A 13,604-nucleotide genomic window follows, 5' to 3' on the forward strand; every position below is an offset into this window, starting at 1 on the left:
ATGGAATTTCACAGTAATTAATTATACACAACACATTCCTTTACATCTGGCTTCTTTTATACAGCATAACGCTTTACCAGCATCCATCTTATTCATTTATTTATTTGACTGCGTCGGGTCTTGGTTGCCGCAGGTGGGGTCTTTGTTGTGGTGTGTGGATCCCACACTGCGCTGCACGGGGCCTAGTTGCCGTGTGTCTTGGGGGATCTCCGTTCCCTGACCAGGGACTGAAGCTGCATCCCTTTGTTGGAAGGCGGATTCCTAACCACTGCACCACCAGCGGAGTCCCTACCCTCATCCATCTTTGGGACCCGCTGGAGATGTTTCCATTTTTGAACATAACTCAATTTGCTTATCCATTCTCCTGTTGATGAACAGCTAGGCTGTTTCCAGTTTTTGTCCACACCAAAACTTGTAGAATTCTTCATAATAGTAAAAAACAAACAAACAAAAAACAACTGGAAACAGCCTAGCCTACAAGTTGAATTGCTGGGATATACAGAGTGTATATAGATATATATACACACACATATATACATATCTTTGTGCAAAATTGCTTTTCCAAAGTGGTTTTATCATTACAAGCTCCCACCAGTAATGTATGAGTATTTTGGTCAAGTCATAACCATTCCAGCATTTGATGTAGTTAATCTTGTTAATTTTAGCCATCAGAAAATCTTTTTAAAAGCCACATCTTAACAACCCAAATATACATCAACTAATGAATGGATAAAAAAAGTGGTAAATCCATACAGTGGAATATTACTTGTCAACAACAACAACAACAATCAAGCAGAAATACATGCTGCAACACAAATGAACCTTGAAAACATTATATTAACTGAAAGGAGCCAGTCACAAATGACCACAGATTGTATTCCAGTTATATGAAACGTCTAGAACTGGCAGATCTATGGAGACAGAAAGTGAATTAAAGCTTACCTAGGGCTGAGGGGCTGGGAGGGCTGAGGGATGATAACTAATGGGCATGGGTTATCTTTTGGGGGTAATGAAATGTTCTGAAATCGATTGTGGTTATTCACAACTCTGTGGATACATTAAAAGCCATTGAGTTGCACACTTTAAATGGGTGAATTGTGTGGTCTGTGAATTGTATCTCCATAAAGCTGTTTACAAAACCCACCACATTTGATTAGCTAGCTACCCCCTGCAGCGCCCCGGTGTCCTCAAGGTAAAGACCCAGATTCTCAGGCCCAGATTCACCCACATCCTCTGGCTCTTCCCCAGGCGCAGTGGACATTCTGCCATTTCCAGATGCCCCGTCTCCCGTCATGCCTCTGAGCCTGTGGACATACTTGTCTTCCTAATCCTTGTTCCACCTCATTCTGACTCACTCTTTATGGTCCAGCTCACCTGACAGCCTTCTCTCACCTTTCTTCTGACTGCTCATTTGTTCGTTCATTCATTCATTTATTCATCAAGTAATTATTAGGCTCCCACTGTATACCAGGCTATAGTCTAGGCACTGTGGATACGCCAGCAACAAAACAGACAACATCCCTCACAGAGATTGCGTGACTGTCTCGTGAACAGTATCACTGAGCACTTAGTAAATGTGAAGCCTCATACCCCAGCCCCTGTCCTGCCAGCCTCTGCTGCTTTCTATTCGGACACTAACCCTTCTGGACTTTCACAAGTTGATGGTAGGACTTGTGGTCCTCCAAAATTGAAGGCTCTGTGGGGTCAAGACACAGGACTGGCTCTCCTGGGCATCAGAGCAAGGCTGCCGCTTTTTCCATGGGCACCTCCCTCCACATCTTATAGAACTCTGGCTTAGCCCTGCTCCCATCTACCTGGTCACTACCCTTCTTGAGCAAGACAGGAGTTGTGATGAGATGAGAAGGTAGGATGCCCACTGCCCAGATGGGTCACTGAGGTCCTGAGAGGAGAATGGGTGAACGTTTGAGGTCACACAGCTTGTGGGACTGACAGGAAGCCGGGTTCTCTCTCTCTCTCTGCTCTGGGCAGGTTCCTTGTGTCCTGGCCAGCTCTGAAGGCTGAGGATGGATGTCCCCCAAACCAGGAAGTGATTCCAGGCCCAGCCAGGACCATTGCCCCCAAGGCTGGTGTGGTGGGCATGTCTCAGGCTAGAGCAGCACGTGGCAGGACTACCATATGGCAGCCATGTGTCTCCCGAGCCTCCTTTGCCCTCGGCCTGGCTCAGGTGAGTCACACACCTGAGCATGCAGCTGTCCTCTGGGCAGCCTCTCCCTGGGGAGTACAGTTTACAAGGGCAGCCACAGGAGCAGGGCTGAGAGCACACCTCCTCAATGACTGGTTAATACTCAGGTGTCCTTCTCATGATGACATTGCTTCTGAGGCCTCGCAGACACGTGGTTCCTCCTTGCTTTTGTTCATTCAGGTCTGCTCTGGCGGCAGCAGGGCGGAGCTGGGTCTTCAGCAGGCAGTTCAGGGTACCTGAGGCCTCCCCGGAATCCTCATCCGTGGGTCTTTTTAGCTCATTTCTCCTTGCTTGCTGGGGTCAGGGCCCCTAGGGCGGGGGGATCACTGCCTGGGGTTGTGTCCCTGTTCCTCTTTCTCCTGCTGTACCACGAGGCAGGGGAACTCCCATTATGTCCATCACCCAGTGCTTCCTGGGACTCGTTCCTCTTTGGGCACCAAGCTGCGGGACTGGAGGTCTCTTTCCAGCCGCCTCTGGCACTTGGAGGAAGAGGCTCACAGGACATGCTCCTGCTTCTCCGCTGCACACCACCAGGGGGCAGCTCAGAGGCCGCAGTGGGGGCGAAGCTGCCTCCTCCGCACCCTTGGCCCCTAGCTGCAGCCCTCACCTTTCCCCGAGTGTGGAGCAGCTGTGAAGTTGCTAAAGGGGTTGAGTGATCATTTCAAAGTCTCAGGATGTTGAGGGTAGGGATCAGGCTCTGCGCCCTTCCTGGCGTTAGTGGTGTCCTCATGTACCAGAGCGGTAACCCCACAGGCCTCTGAAAAGCTGCCCACATACACCCTCTGCCTCTTTCTCCATATCCTCCCTCTCTCTCTCTTTCCCTTTCTCTTGCGACACCCCATCTTTCCCCAGAGCCATGACAACACCTGGGCCCTAGTCCTCGGGCTATGATGGAGCCCAGCGGTCCTGGGAGGACTGGCCCTGGGAGTGACAGGGGAGGATGGCGAGGGTTTCTCTCCATCCCTCCGTGCCTTGAGCTTGGGCTCTTCTCATATAACCACCAATCCAGCGCATCCTGCATGGCATATGTGAATTTGCTTCACGTTGATGGTTTGGTGACCTATGGTTGCATGACAAACCAGCCTGAAGCAGCAGCTTCAATCAGTAACAATCGCTGATTCGGCTTACGGACCTGGAAGCTGACTGGACCCAGCTGTTGCTGACAGTCCTCCCTTGGGGTGTTCTTGGGCCAGATACTGGCTAGGCTGGGGTTATCTTGAAGTCTTCCTCACTCTCGTGTCTGGTGCTCAGGCTGAAACACTTAGGCAGGACTGGAGACAGCTAGGGCTCCGGGGGCATCCCTCACTTTCTCTGTGGTCCCTCCTTGTGGTCTTTCCAGACTGTGGCTTCAGACAGATGGACTTCTTCATGGTGGCTGAGGACCCCCAGATCTCTAACAGATATCCATGTTTCTCCATCTTATATGACTTGACTTTTTTTCCTGACAGTAACCTTAATGTTCTTGAATGTTTGGAGAGTTCCCACTCCGTCCTGCTATGAACTGCATAGCAACACGTCTTCTGTTAACTTGACAATGACAATGAAGGGCATCTGGTCCAAATCACTTCACTTTAATTCCTGGGTTTCCTCCTGGATCACAGAACTGATGGGGAGACATCTCCATTTGAAGACAGACATACACACACACCTCTTTGTCATGTCAGGCCTCCCACAGTTTTTCCCCTTCTTAACAACACTCTCACGTCCCTTGGAGGGAATCTTTTTCCCTCTACATCTTCTGAGTTTATAAATCAATGTATCCAGGTGCCTGAGCCCTACAGTGTAAACCAGAAGTCCGCAAACTTTTTCCTAAAGGGACAGATAATATATTCTTTATGTTTTGTGGGCCAAGAGGCAAAATTGAGACTATGATATAGGTACTTATATATGACTTGAATTATGGTAAAGCATCAGGATGCAGAGAAGACATCAGATTAAATAGCTATTTAGGGGGCTTCCCTGGCGGTCCAGTGGTTGGGAATCTGCCTGCCGGGGCAGAGGACATGGCTTCGAGGCCTGGTCAGGGAACAGGGATCTCACTTGCCACGGTTACTTACACTCTGTGATTACCTGCATGCTGCTACTACTGAAGCCCGAGTGCCCTAGAGGCCATGCTCGGCAACAGGAGAAACTATTGTGGTGAGAAGTCCTGCATGGCAACTGGAGAGCAGTCCCCACTTGTGCCGCTAGGGAAAGCCCACACGCAGCAACAAAGACAGTGCAGCCAAAATGTTAGAGACAGAGATTTAGGAAGTCAAGTCATCAAAACTTGGTTGTTAAGATCGTGAGAGGGATGGGGAAATTGCAGACGAGGCCAAAGGGCACAAGAGCAACATCCAGAGAACTGAGGCGTGCTGCGTTAGGTGGGGTTCTCCAGAAGCAGACCTGAGATTGAGATCCGTGTGACAGTGATTTGTTGAGGGACTGCTATTCAGAACAACCTGTACGACTGGGAGGGGTGGAGCAGGGAGAGGCTAGCGTTGGCCTGATCACAGAGCAAGGGCTTTGGAGCATAAACTGTACTACATGACATCTTCCTTAAGGCAGAGGGCCAGAATTTTAGACTCTGTTCTAGCCATTGCTTGTGGGCTGCCCCTTTGGGGTATAAGTTCCCAGATAAGACAGTTCTTGACACCTCAGGGCCATTCTCTAGAGAAAAGGCAGCTGTGGGCTAAGAGCCCACACTCACGGTAGGTCTGGGCTTTGGCCCTGCAGAGGGATGTGGGCAGAAAACAGCAGTGTTTCCTATAGTCCTTGCACTGCTCAGACCCACCTGCTTCTCACATTAAGCTGATCTTGTCTGCCTATTGACAGACCAGAGTCGTTATTGGTTTGGGTTGTAACCAAAGGATAGTATCCACCCTCACAGGGTGTCATCTCCAATCTGATACCTCAGCTGCATCTTGACGAGGCCGTTCTACCATCTCTCAGGTCCGCAGCCTCTGTGTAGTGTAGAACCTAGGATCATGGAGTCATGGCCGCACCATCTTTTCTGTAACTCAGACCTCTAGTCTGCAATGATCTTGTATGAGAACCCACATCAGTGAATTAGACACTCTGTGAGTCCTCAGATAGGGCTTCCCTGGTGGTTCAGACATTAAAGAATCCGCTTGCAGTGCAGGAGACCTGGGTTCAATCCCTGGATTGGGAAGATTCCCCTAGAGAGGGGAATAGCAACCCACTCCAGTATTCTGCCTGGAGAATCCAATGGACAGAGGAGCCTGGCGGGCTACAGTCCATGGGGTCACAAAGAGTCAGACACGGCTGAGTGACTAAGCACGAGTCCTCAGATAAGGGTGCTGGCCTCAGGCCCTATAGGACAGAGAGGCAACCCCTTACCCAGAAGATGTATCAATTTGAGTCAAGGTGAATCACCCCCCCACCTCTCTGATAGAAAGGGTCCTATGTAGTAAACTGGCACCAAGTGGCTTGTTGACCTCCTTGTGGAATGTTGTTGTATCAGGGGCTCAGCTTTGGTCTTCATGGCTAACAAGTTGGACTTTCAGCAGTGGCAGTAGCTAGATCAGCCCTGATGACAGGGAGTCTCTGCTGTTGGGCTCACACGTAACTTGATCTCTATCTCCCTGACACTCTTCTCCATGACACTTGCTGGAAGCCCATATTATGCAAAACACTAGATAGAGAGCAAGGGATGGGGACAGATTCTGGCTGATCAACTGGTGGAGTCACCCTGCCTCCTTGGTTGTTCGGTGCCTCTTCTGTACTGGACGCTCCCTGGCATCTGATAAAATGTGCTCTGTGGATCCTCACATTTTCCCGTCTCATAGGTCTAACCACATACCTCTTTACCAGTCCTCCCATCTCAGGTAGGCCACTCTTGCTCTTTCCAGTCCATTATTACTCTTTCCAGTGCATGGTCAGGACACTTCAGGAGCACTGAAGACCCAGAAGAGGGGACTGTCATGGAATCCAAGACAAGGGAGTTTCAAAGCAGAAGCGGCAATTATCAAAGGTAGCCGTGAGGTCCAGTCTCCAAAAGGGGAGCAGACTTGAGAAAACAAGGGGTCGTAGGCGAGCTTGTGAGAGAAGTTTCAGAGAAGAATATCAGAGACTTTGGCTGCATGGTGTCAAGGATGATGAGCGATCAAGGGAAGATTGAGAAGTCTGCATGAGAAGGAGCAGAGAGGCTGGACAGTCAAGGGTGAGGGTGAGGCTGTTAGACCCAGAGCCTTAAGCTCCAGGCCTGTGGAAGGGAGTGGGGGAGGGTCGGGGAAGGGGCTGAAGTCCTTCCCAGAAGAGACGGAGGTGACAGTTTCAGAGGCTGAGGAGGGACTGGTCCTGACTGGGGAAGGAACACCACATCCTCTGGGCCTGGGCGGAAAAAGATAACTCTGGGGGAGGATGAACACAGGTTAGTGGGTGGGGGAAAGTTAGTGGGGGTCTATATAAGAGTGGGGTAGCTTGCTAAGCAAGGTGGGCATGGTGTAGCAGGAGGCAGGAGCTGAAGAAGAGAGAAATTGGTGGGCAGGTAGGAGTTCCTGCCCTGAGGTCTCAGTGAAGCAGGAGATGCTAATTTGTCCTTGAAGCCACAAGTGGGGCTGAATAACTTGCCCTACCAGCACTCTATGGCCTTATGTGGAGGGACAGTCATTTAATAGAGGGTGGGGGCTCTGTAGGGTGGGTTGGCAAGAATGGAAACCCAAGAGGACCCATGGGCTGAATGACATGCTGAAGATGTGTGAGGGGAGAGAGGAAGCAGAGGGGAGAGAGCGGTATGGCAGGAGGCTGAGTTCCAGGCTGCTCTGAGCGAGGCCCTTCCTGGGATTTTCCCATTGGCTTCTCTCACTCTAGGCCCACAGAAGGAAGTAGTCAGTCAGGAGGAGTTAGAGGGGTGGGGTGGGCGAGTCTCCATGCAGCCTTGCTAGGAGGTCACCTGACTCTATTAAGCTGTATCCCTGGCTTCAGGCTCTGAAGCTAGAACAGCAGGAAGGTTTGCTTTTTATCTTAAAGTTAGGGGAGCATACTGCCCTGCCTCTCCCTCCCCACCCCCTGCCCACTTCCTGCCTGTAAGGCAATGGCATTTAAACTTTTTGTTTTTAACCACAACCCACAAGTAAGAATTAATTTTACAACATGATTCAGCAGACACAGACACACAATTGCAACACAAGTTTCATGATACAATCGGCACCCTCACTTTGTAAGGGTGCTCTTTGTGTTTTCTATTTCATTCTCATCTATTTCTTTAAAAAGTGCTTGTCACAACCCACCAAAATGATTTCAAGAGCCACTGACAGGGCCATGGGAAAGCTCTGCTCCAGGGCAGTGGGGAACTGGGGGCCCCTTTGGGAAGCTGTTGTTGATGCTACTCATCCCTCTTCCAGGAGTGTCGGTTCTCAGAGAAAACGCCTCTTGCCAGCAGAAGGCAGTGGCCACAGGATTCCAGGTTTAATGTAAACTCTCCTTCTGCCCTTTCCTTCCATCTCCCTCCAAGAAGAGAAGCTGGCCACCCTGGAGAAGTCCCGGAGGCAGGGGACTTCCTGGCCCCCAGTTCTCCACGGGCAGTTCTGTGGCTGATGACACCCTGCACACATCCTCCTGGCTCACTCTGGCACACACACACCTGCTCACATGCAGATCTGTGCTCTCTCCTGACACACATCCCCCCCTCCCCACACACACATAGGCTCCAGGGGATATACTTTGGGGTGCCTCCCAGATTCCACTTCCTTCTTTGGACCTGGTCTCACACTGTCTCTGTGGAGGGAAAGCCACAACAGTCAAATTCTAGTCTGTCCTATTTTCTGAGGCCAGAGCTGAGAGAAGAGGGGAGCTCTTCTGATGCTGGGCTGAGAATCAGATTCACTTCCCTGAAGTTCAGGAGGAGACACAGGAAGGGAAAATCAGTTGTGTGTCTGAGGCTGTAAGGACAGTTAATAGAAACAGGACCTGGGCAGCGATTGTAGCAAAGAAGCCTATGTAAGTTGCAATCACGGGCAAGAGAAGACTCAAAGTCCCCCTTAAAGGGGAAGGGGCCGAGGGTGCTAAGAAGTGGGGTGGCCAGAGAGAGGTGGTCAGAGGGATAGCAGCTGTGTTAATGTGATGAGATTCCTGTTTCTAAGCCCAGAGAATCCACCAGGGGCTTGCTATTAGAGCCCAGACAGCACTGCATAGCCTTTGAGTCACAACGGGCCTGAGGCCCAGCACTCCATACAGGGCCTGGCACCATTCAGGGTCCTTTCCTGCCTGCCAGGCCATCCCTTCACCAGGACCAGGGATGCTGGAGACCTGGAGGTGAGACCACTGGGCGCTGCACATTCATATGGACTAGGTTCCAGGTTCTCTGCAGGGACCCCTGTATCAGGGGCTCCTCCGACTTAACACCTGTCTGCATAGTTTTGTTTGTTTTGTTTTGCAGGGTGATCGGGCAGGGGTGGCGGTTGATAAAGCAAAACCAGCAAACACCCAAACCACTCCCTACCATTCACAAAATCGCTAGTTCGCCAAACCTTTGTTTTTGTCCATTTATTTAGAAAAAAAATTAACATGGGCAAATGAGATACCTCAGTGTTACAACAGAGTATAGAAATGTCTAGCAATAGTCAAATAATTTGATCTTTAAATACAAAATAACCACATGAACACCTAATATACAGGTTTCATCTGAATACATATTTATTAGATAAATATTAGAGGCTGTCACATCATCTAACTACATACAGTTTTGCAAGACTAGAAATCACAATTAGTTTTCTGACCAGTTTAAAGTATGAAATGATTGCATTGTACAGAGATGTACAAAGACGATGACGTCGCTGTGGGGGTTACTTCAGGCTGCACGGTGGGTGTGTGTTCATGTGTGTGTGTCAATCACCTGCGATCATGATATCAAAAATTATACAAAGGATGAATTTGGTTACAATTTTCTTCTGAAATCCCCGTTTCTTTTCATTATTTCCATAGCACCCTAAAAACACACAGGTGGTGGGACTAGTACACTGAAGCTAAATAGTACATGTAGGTAAAATAAAAACAAAAACGGAACAAAAAAATTCCTTTCCACACAGAGTCAGAGTATATTACATGATGAGACAGATGCGGAGAGAGACCTCACAGACGCTAACAGACAGGATCTAGTTTTTTTTTCCCACATTAAGATGGAGTTCCAAGCCTTTTTGTTTTGTTCCGTAAAATAAGAACAATACACATTCCGAGGGAAATGAATGCATCTGTTAACATGTCTCTATTTCTCATTTACATATGTACACATGTCCCTTGAGTGGCTGCTGCCTGCGTCGCCCTGTCTGGTTGGGTGAGGCCGAGGGAGCAGGCGTGGAGCTCTCTGGGGGCTCAGGGCTTCCATTAGGGAGAAAGTATTAGTTCCTTAAAAAATAAAAATGGCTACAGGAATATGATCCGTGGGTAAAGCTTCAAACCAAGAAGACGGGGTGATTGCTTGTACTTGGGCCTTCCCGCCTGCCTGCTGGCGCCCTGTCCATTCCGTGGAGTGGAGGCAGCAGCGTGCCTGTGGCCTGGGTGGATGCTTGTCATGGAGACGTGGCTTGCTGAGGCATCGTTTTTGCTGAGGTTACGTATGGCTCCAAGTAGTCATCCAAAAGGGTCAGGGAAGCATCTCCCCGGAGTTCAGAACCACTCTTGCTTGGGGAAGCCGTCGTCACCTGAATGTGTCACCAACTAGGGCTCGTTCCAGCCCCGGACACCTTGATGCCTACCCCCCTACCCCCACCCCACCAACCCGGCTCCAAAATCGCTCTGGAAGAGTGTGTGCCCAGAGTGCAGGATGCAGGCACCGCAGGTCTGGAAAGCTCTCTGCTGAACTTGCTGGTGGAGGCTTGCTTGAGAGGGGACCCAGGAAATCCACCTCAGGGTGCTGAGCCCACGGCTTACTCAGAGACGGATGAGGGAGGTGCCCAGAGCCTGGGTTGTGGGCAGTAGATAGACCCTCTGTGCTAGAAAGCTGTGGGTAAGTTGGTGAGCAGAGTGGGGACACCCTGATAACAAGAACACACCCAGGCCTTTTTGAGACAGTCTTGCAAGGCAGGAAGCGGGAAATTTTAAGGAAGGCATCTATAGGTCTGTCTGGGGTGGGGCATCCCCAGATGGCCTGACACAGCTGGGGCTAAGGGTCACTGGTCGGAGATGGCCGCACGTGTCCCCACCAGCCAACTGGGGATGGCTCCCAACAGCGGGTGGCCTGGTCTTCGTCTAACTCACGGTACAGCCACCCATGCTTTTCATCCCTTCAACTGTACAAATGGCCCTGGTTGCTTTTTTGTTTTTGTTTGTTGTTTTTTTTTTTTAAAAAAGGGACTCGGTCTTTGTCGTTGAGTCAAGGTATTTTAAAAACACCAGCAAAGGCTATAACCAGGTCATGAAAATGTTGAATATTATCAAAGACAATACTAAAATATTCACAAAGATATTTACAAAAGCAATTCTTAAAATAATTGATTTGCATACGGAACACCACGCTGTTTGAAAAAACCTCAACAACGGGACAAAGGAAAGGGGTGGGGGAGGGACGATGGCAGCTTTCCTACAGAAAACTTTGTGCCGGGCCACCTGGTTCAGTGACCGGAAGTCAACAGCTGGGGCCAACGTTCCGGTCAAATCCAGAGGAGTGCTGGGTGTCCCCCGGCCAACAGAGGGGGAGACAGAGACTGAAAACACAGACAGTGAACGGGGGAGCGAGTGAAGGTCCCGGGCAGCAGCAGGGGAGGGGCACGACAAATTTACAGAGGTGATCCAAGCGACCCAACCGCCCAACATCACAGCCCACGTGGCTCGGGGAGCACAGGGGAGCCTGGAACAAAACGGACGCACAGAAAGCTACCCGGGGCACTGTGAGAGCGAGCGGTTGGCGGGATGGAGCAAAGCACGGAGGGTAGACCAGAGGCTGCTTCTGCTGGAGCAGGAGTGTGGGGTGAGCTTGCAAGAGCAGAGGGACACGAAGCGAGGGAGAGGCTGGCGGCCAAGAGCTGGGGCTGAGACAGCCACAGAAACACCATGCGATGCTTGATCCTGGCACACACGGCGATGGGCTGGGCTGGAGCCCGGGGCAGCCTGGAGCACAGACCAGACAGGCAGAGGAGCCGGAGAGGGAGCGATGCCCGGGGTTCCTGCTGCTGAGCCCTTGCATGCCCTGCCTTTCCACCACCCACCCTGCCGTCCGGGCGGACACGGGCACTGGGACAGAGGGACGTGGGCATCCCACGTAACAGTCTCAGAGGGGCTGGGGGGGGCGCGGGGAGCAGAGGAAGGAAGCAGAACACATGGGGAGAAATGGTTCACTTGCTGTCCAAGTCCAATGTTCCTCTTCTCCAAGTGACTTCGTAGCTTTGTTGCGGTCGTTTAAAAAAAAGGAGAGGCTTGGAGCAAAACTGTAAGTTGCTGATTCTATTGGACTCCAACTTTGACTGGTGGCCCCCCCTCCCTCCAACTAAGGGCACAATAATTTCAGCTGGGTTCTTTCTCTGCACCCCGGTCCCCCCAAGGCTGGACCCTGGCCCGAGTCAGTGGTTCTAGGGCCATCCTGGCTTTGAGAGGCCCTGACTCCCTTTTTCCACCCATCCCCGAGCAAGAGGGTGAATGGCTCTCCCTCTCCCAAACACAGAATCTTGTCTTTTTTCTCTGCTTTCTGAGACTGTTCATAGGGTATCCTGGCTTAAGAGGTCTGGGGTCAAAGCGATAACCTTGGCCCCTGAGAGTTCTCTTGCCCAGAGGTTTGTGCTTTTCTGTGGGTGGTGGTGGTGGTGGTGGTGGGCAGGCCGTTCTCACTGCTGCTGACCGCCGCTGCTCCTCCAAGGCTTGGGGCCGCCGGGGTCTGGGGGGCTCTCTCTCAGGGTCACAGTCACTTGGAGATGGCTCTGGGCCAGGAAGCAGGGAAGCTGGGTTACAGTTTACAAACTGGAAGAATCTGGGGGGCACTGGAGGGTCGTCTGGAAGCCGCCATCAGCGTGTGCCCCCTCCCTGGGCTGTTGCCCCATCTCGAGGGTCATCCTCAGGGCCTGCTCTGGGCGTGGGCTCCAGACCCGCACCGCCTTCACAGCGCACCCTCCTGCCCCTTGGCTCTGAAGGCCGCAGAAGGGGCGGTCCGAGGGCTCGGGCTCCCAGCGGGGAAGTGTGTGGGGCAGACGGGGAAGGAGGCCAAGTGGGGAGGGGTGGCCCCGATGCAGGGGTGGGCTTCAGTTGTTCTCAAAGAGAGACAGGAGGTCATCGTTACTATTGCTCGGCAGGTCAGGGGGATCCAGATACGAGAGGAGCTCGTCAGGGTTTGTGAGTTCTGGAAGGAGCTGGAAGAGAAGTACAGAAGCCCAGTTGAGGTGTCGGCCGAGGGCTGGGCCAGCCCAAGGCGAGGAAGGCAGGGCACCCCCCGGCCTGTTCACTTGCCCTCGACCTGCCTCCTGGGGTCCTGGCCCAAACAGGAAACTCAGTGCTCGTGGTCCCCAGATGCACCCAGGCCACCACGCTGGTCTAGGGCACACCGTGCTCACTTCAAGTCTGGACGGTGGGGCCCTCAGTCCACCAGCTGGGAGGCTCCTCAATGAACAGAGTAATCCTCATACTTGCCACAGCAACTGGGGGTCACTTGGCCTCCCAGGAAAACCAAGTGGCTTTGCACGTAAGGCTGGGTGATCTCTTTGGATCCCACCACCCCACACCTCACCCAAGAACTCCTGGCTCCTTGCTGAGCCCGTGGCTGGCTGGCAGACCAACACTACCCTCTCCTGCGAGGTCCTTGGAATCTTCTGATTTCACAGGGGAACCCTCATCAATCTACAAGCACCTTCCCTGGCCTGGTCTGGGGAGGAGAGTCAGACAAGAACTCAAGATGGCCAAAAAGCCGAGTGAGCCCCATCCACTACAGAGATCAAGGGTGACTCCTGCTGGGGCTGGGGCCTGAGGGAAAGGAGTGATGGAGGAGAGGGCGGGCCTCCTGTCTGTGATTCTAGAGTCTAGGGATGAGGGATGGGAGGGGCAAGTGCTGTGTCCCTCTCCCTGCAGCCCTGCCCAGCTACCCAGCACCCATCACCCAGTGTCCCCCCGCCCCTCCTTCCAGATCATTCAGTTCTCAACGTGGGGGGGTGAGAGGGTGGTGATCCCTAAATCTCAGCTTCCCACTCCCACCTCAGTCACCACCACCCGCAGTGTGACCCGGGGCCTCTCACAGTGAGCGATGGAGCGAGCAGAAGCACAGGGCATGGGCGACACACAGACTAGAAACTGCAGACAGACATACACCAGCGACAGACGGACAGACCCTGTCCCTCCAGCCCCGCCCGTGCCGCGGGGCCAGAAAGTGTGGCAGACGCGGAGATGGCAAGCCGATGTGGGGGAAGGGGAAGGGGGGGGGACGGGTGGGGACCCGTCTCGGGCTGCCTCCAGGACCAGCCCAGAGGGACTCTACAGGGGCCTGGGC

General features: G+C 52.2%; 1 protein-coding gene across 7 annotated transcripts in view; it reads right to left on the reverse strand.

Moving 5' to 3' along the window:
* Nucleotides 1-8,815: 8,815 nt before the first annotated feature.
* Nucleotides 8,816-13,604, reverse strand: part of ZMIZ1 (zinc finger, MIZ-type containing 1) — a 216,823-nt gene continuing 212,034 nt past the window's right edge. For all 7 annotated transcript variants that reach the window (XM_010834167.1, XM_010834169.1, XM_010834170.1 and 4 more), the window contains one exon: nucleotides 8,816-12,477. In XM_010834167.1, the coding sequence (XP_010832469.1) occupies nucleotides 12,370-12,477 (108 nt within the window). In that variant the 3' untranslated portion in view covers nucleotides 8,816-12,369. The remainder of the gene's footprint in view (nucleotides 12,478-13,604) is intronic.

This window comes from Bison bison, unplaced genomic scaffold (genome assembly GCF_000754665.1).
Source record: "Bison bison bison isolate TAMUID 2011002044 unplaced genomic scaffold, Bison_UMD1.0 scf7180017864029, whole genome shotgun sequence".
NCBI lineage: Eukaryota > Metazoa > Chordata > Mammalia > Artiodactyla > Bovidae > Bison > Bison bison.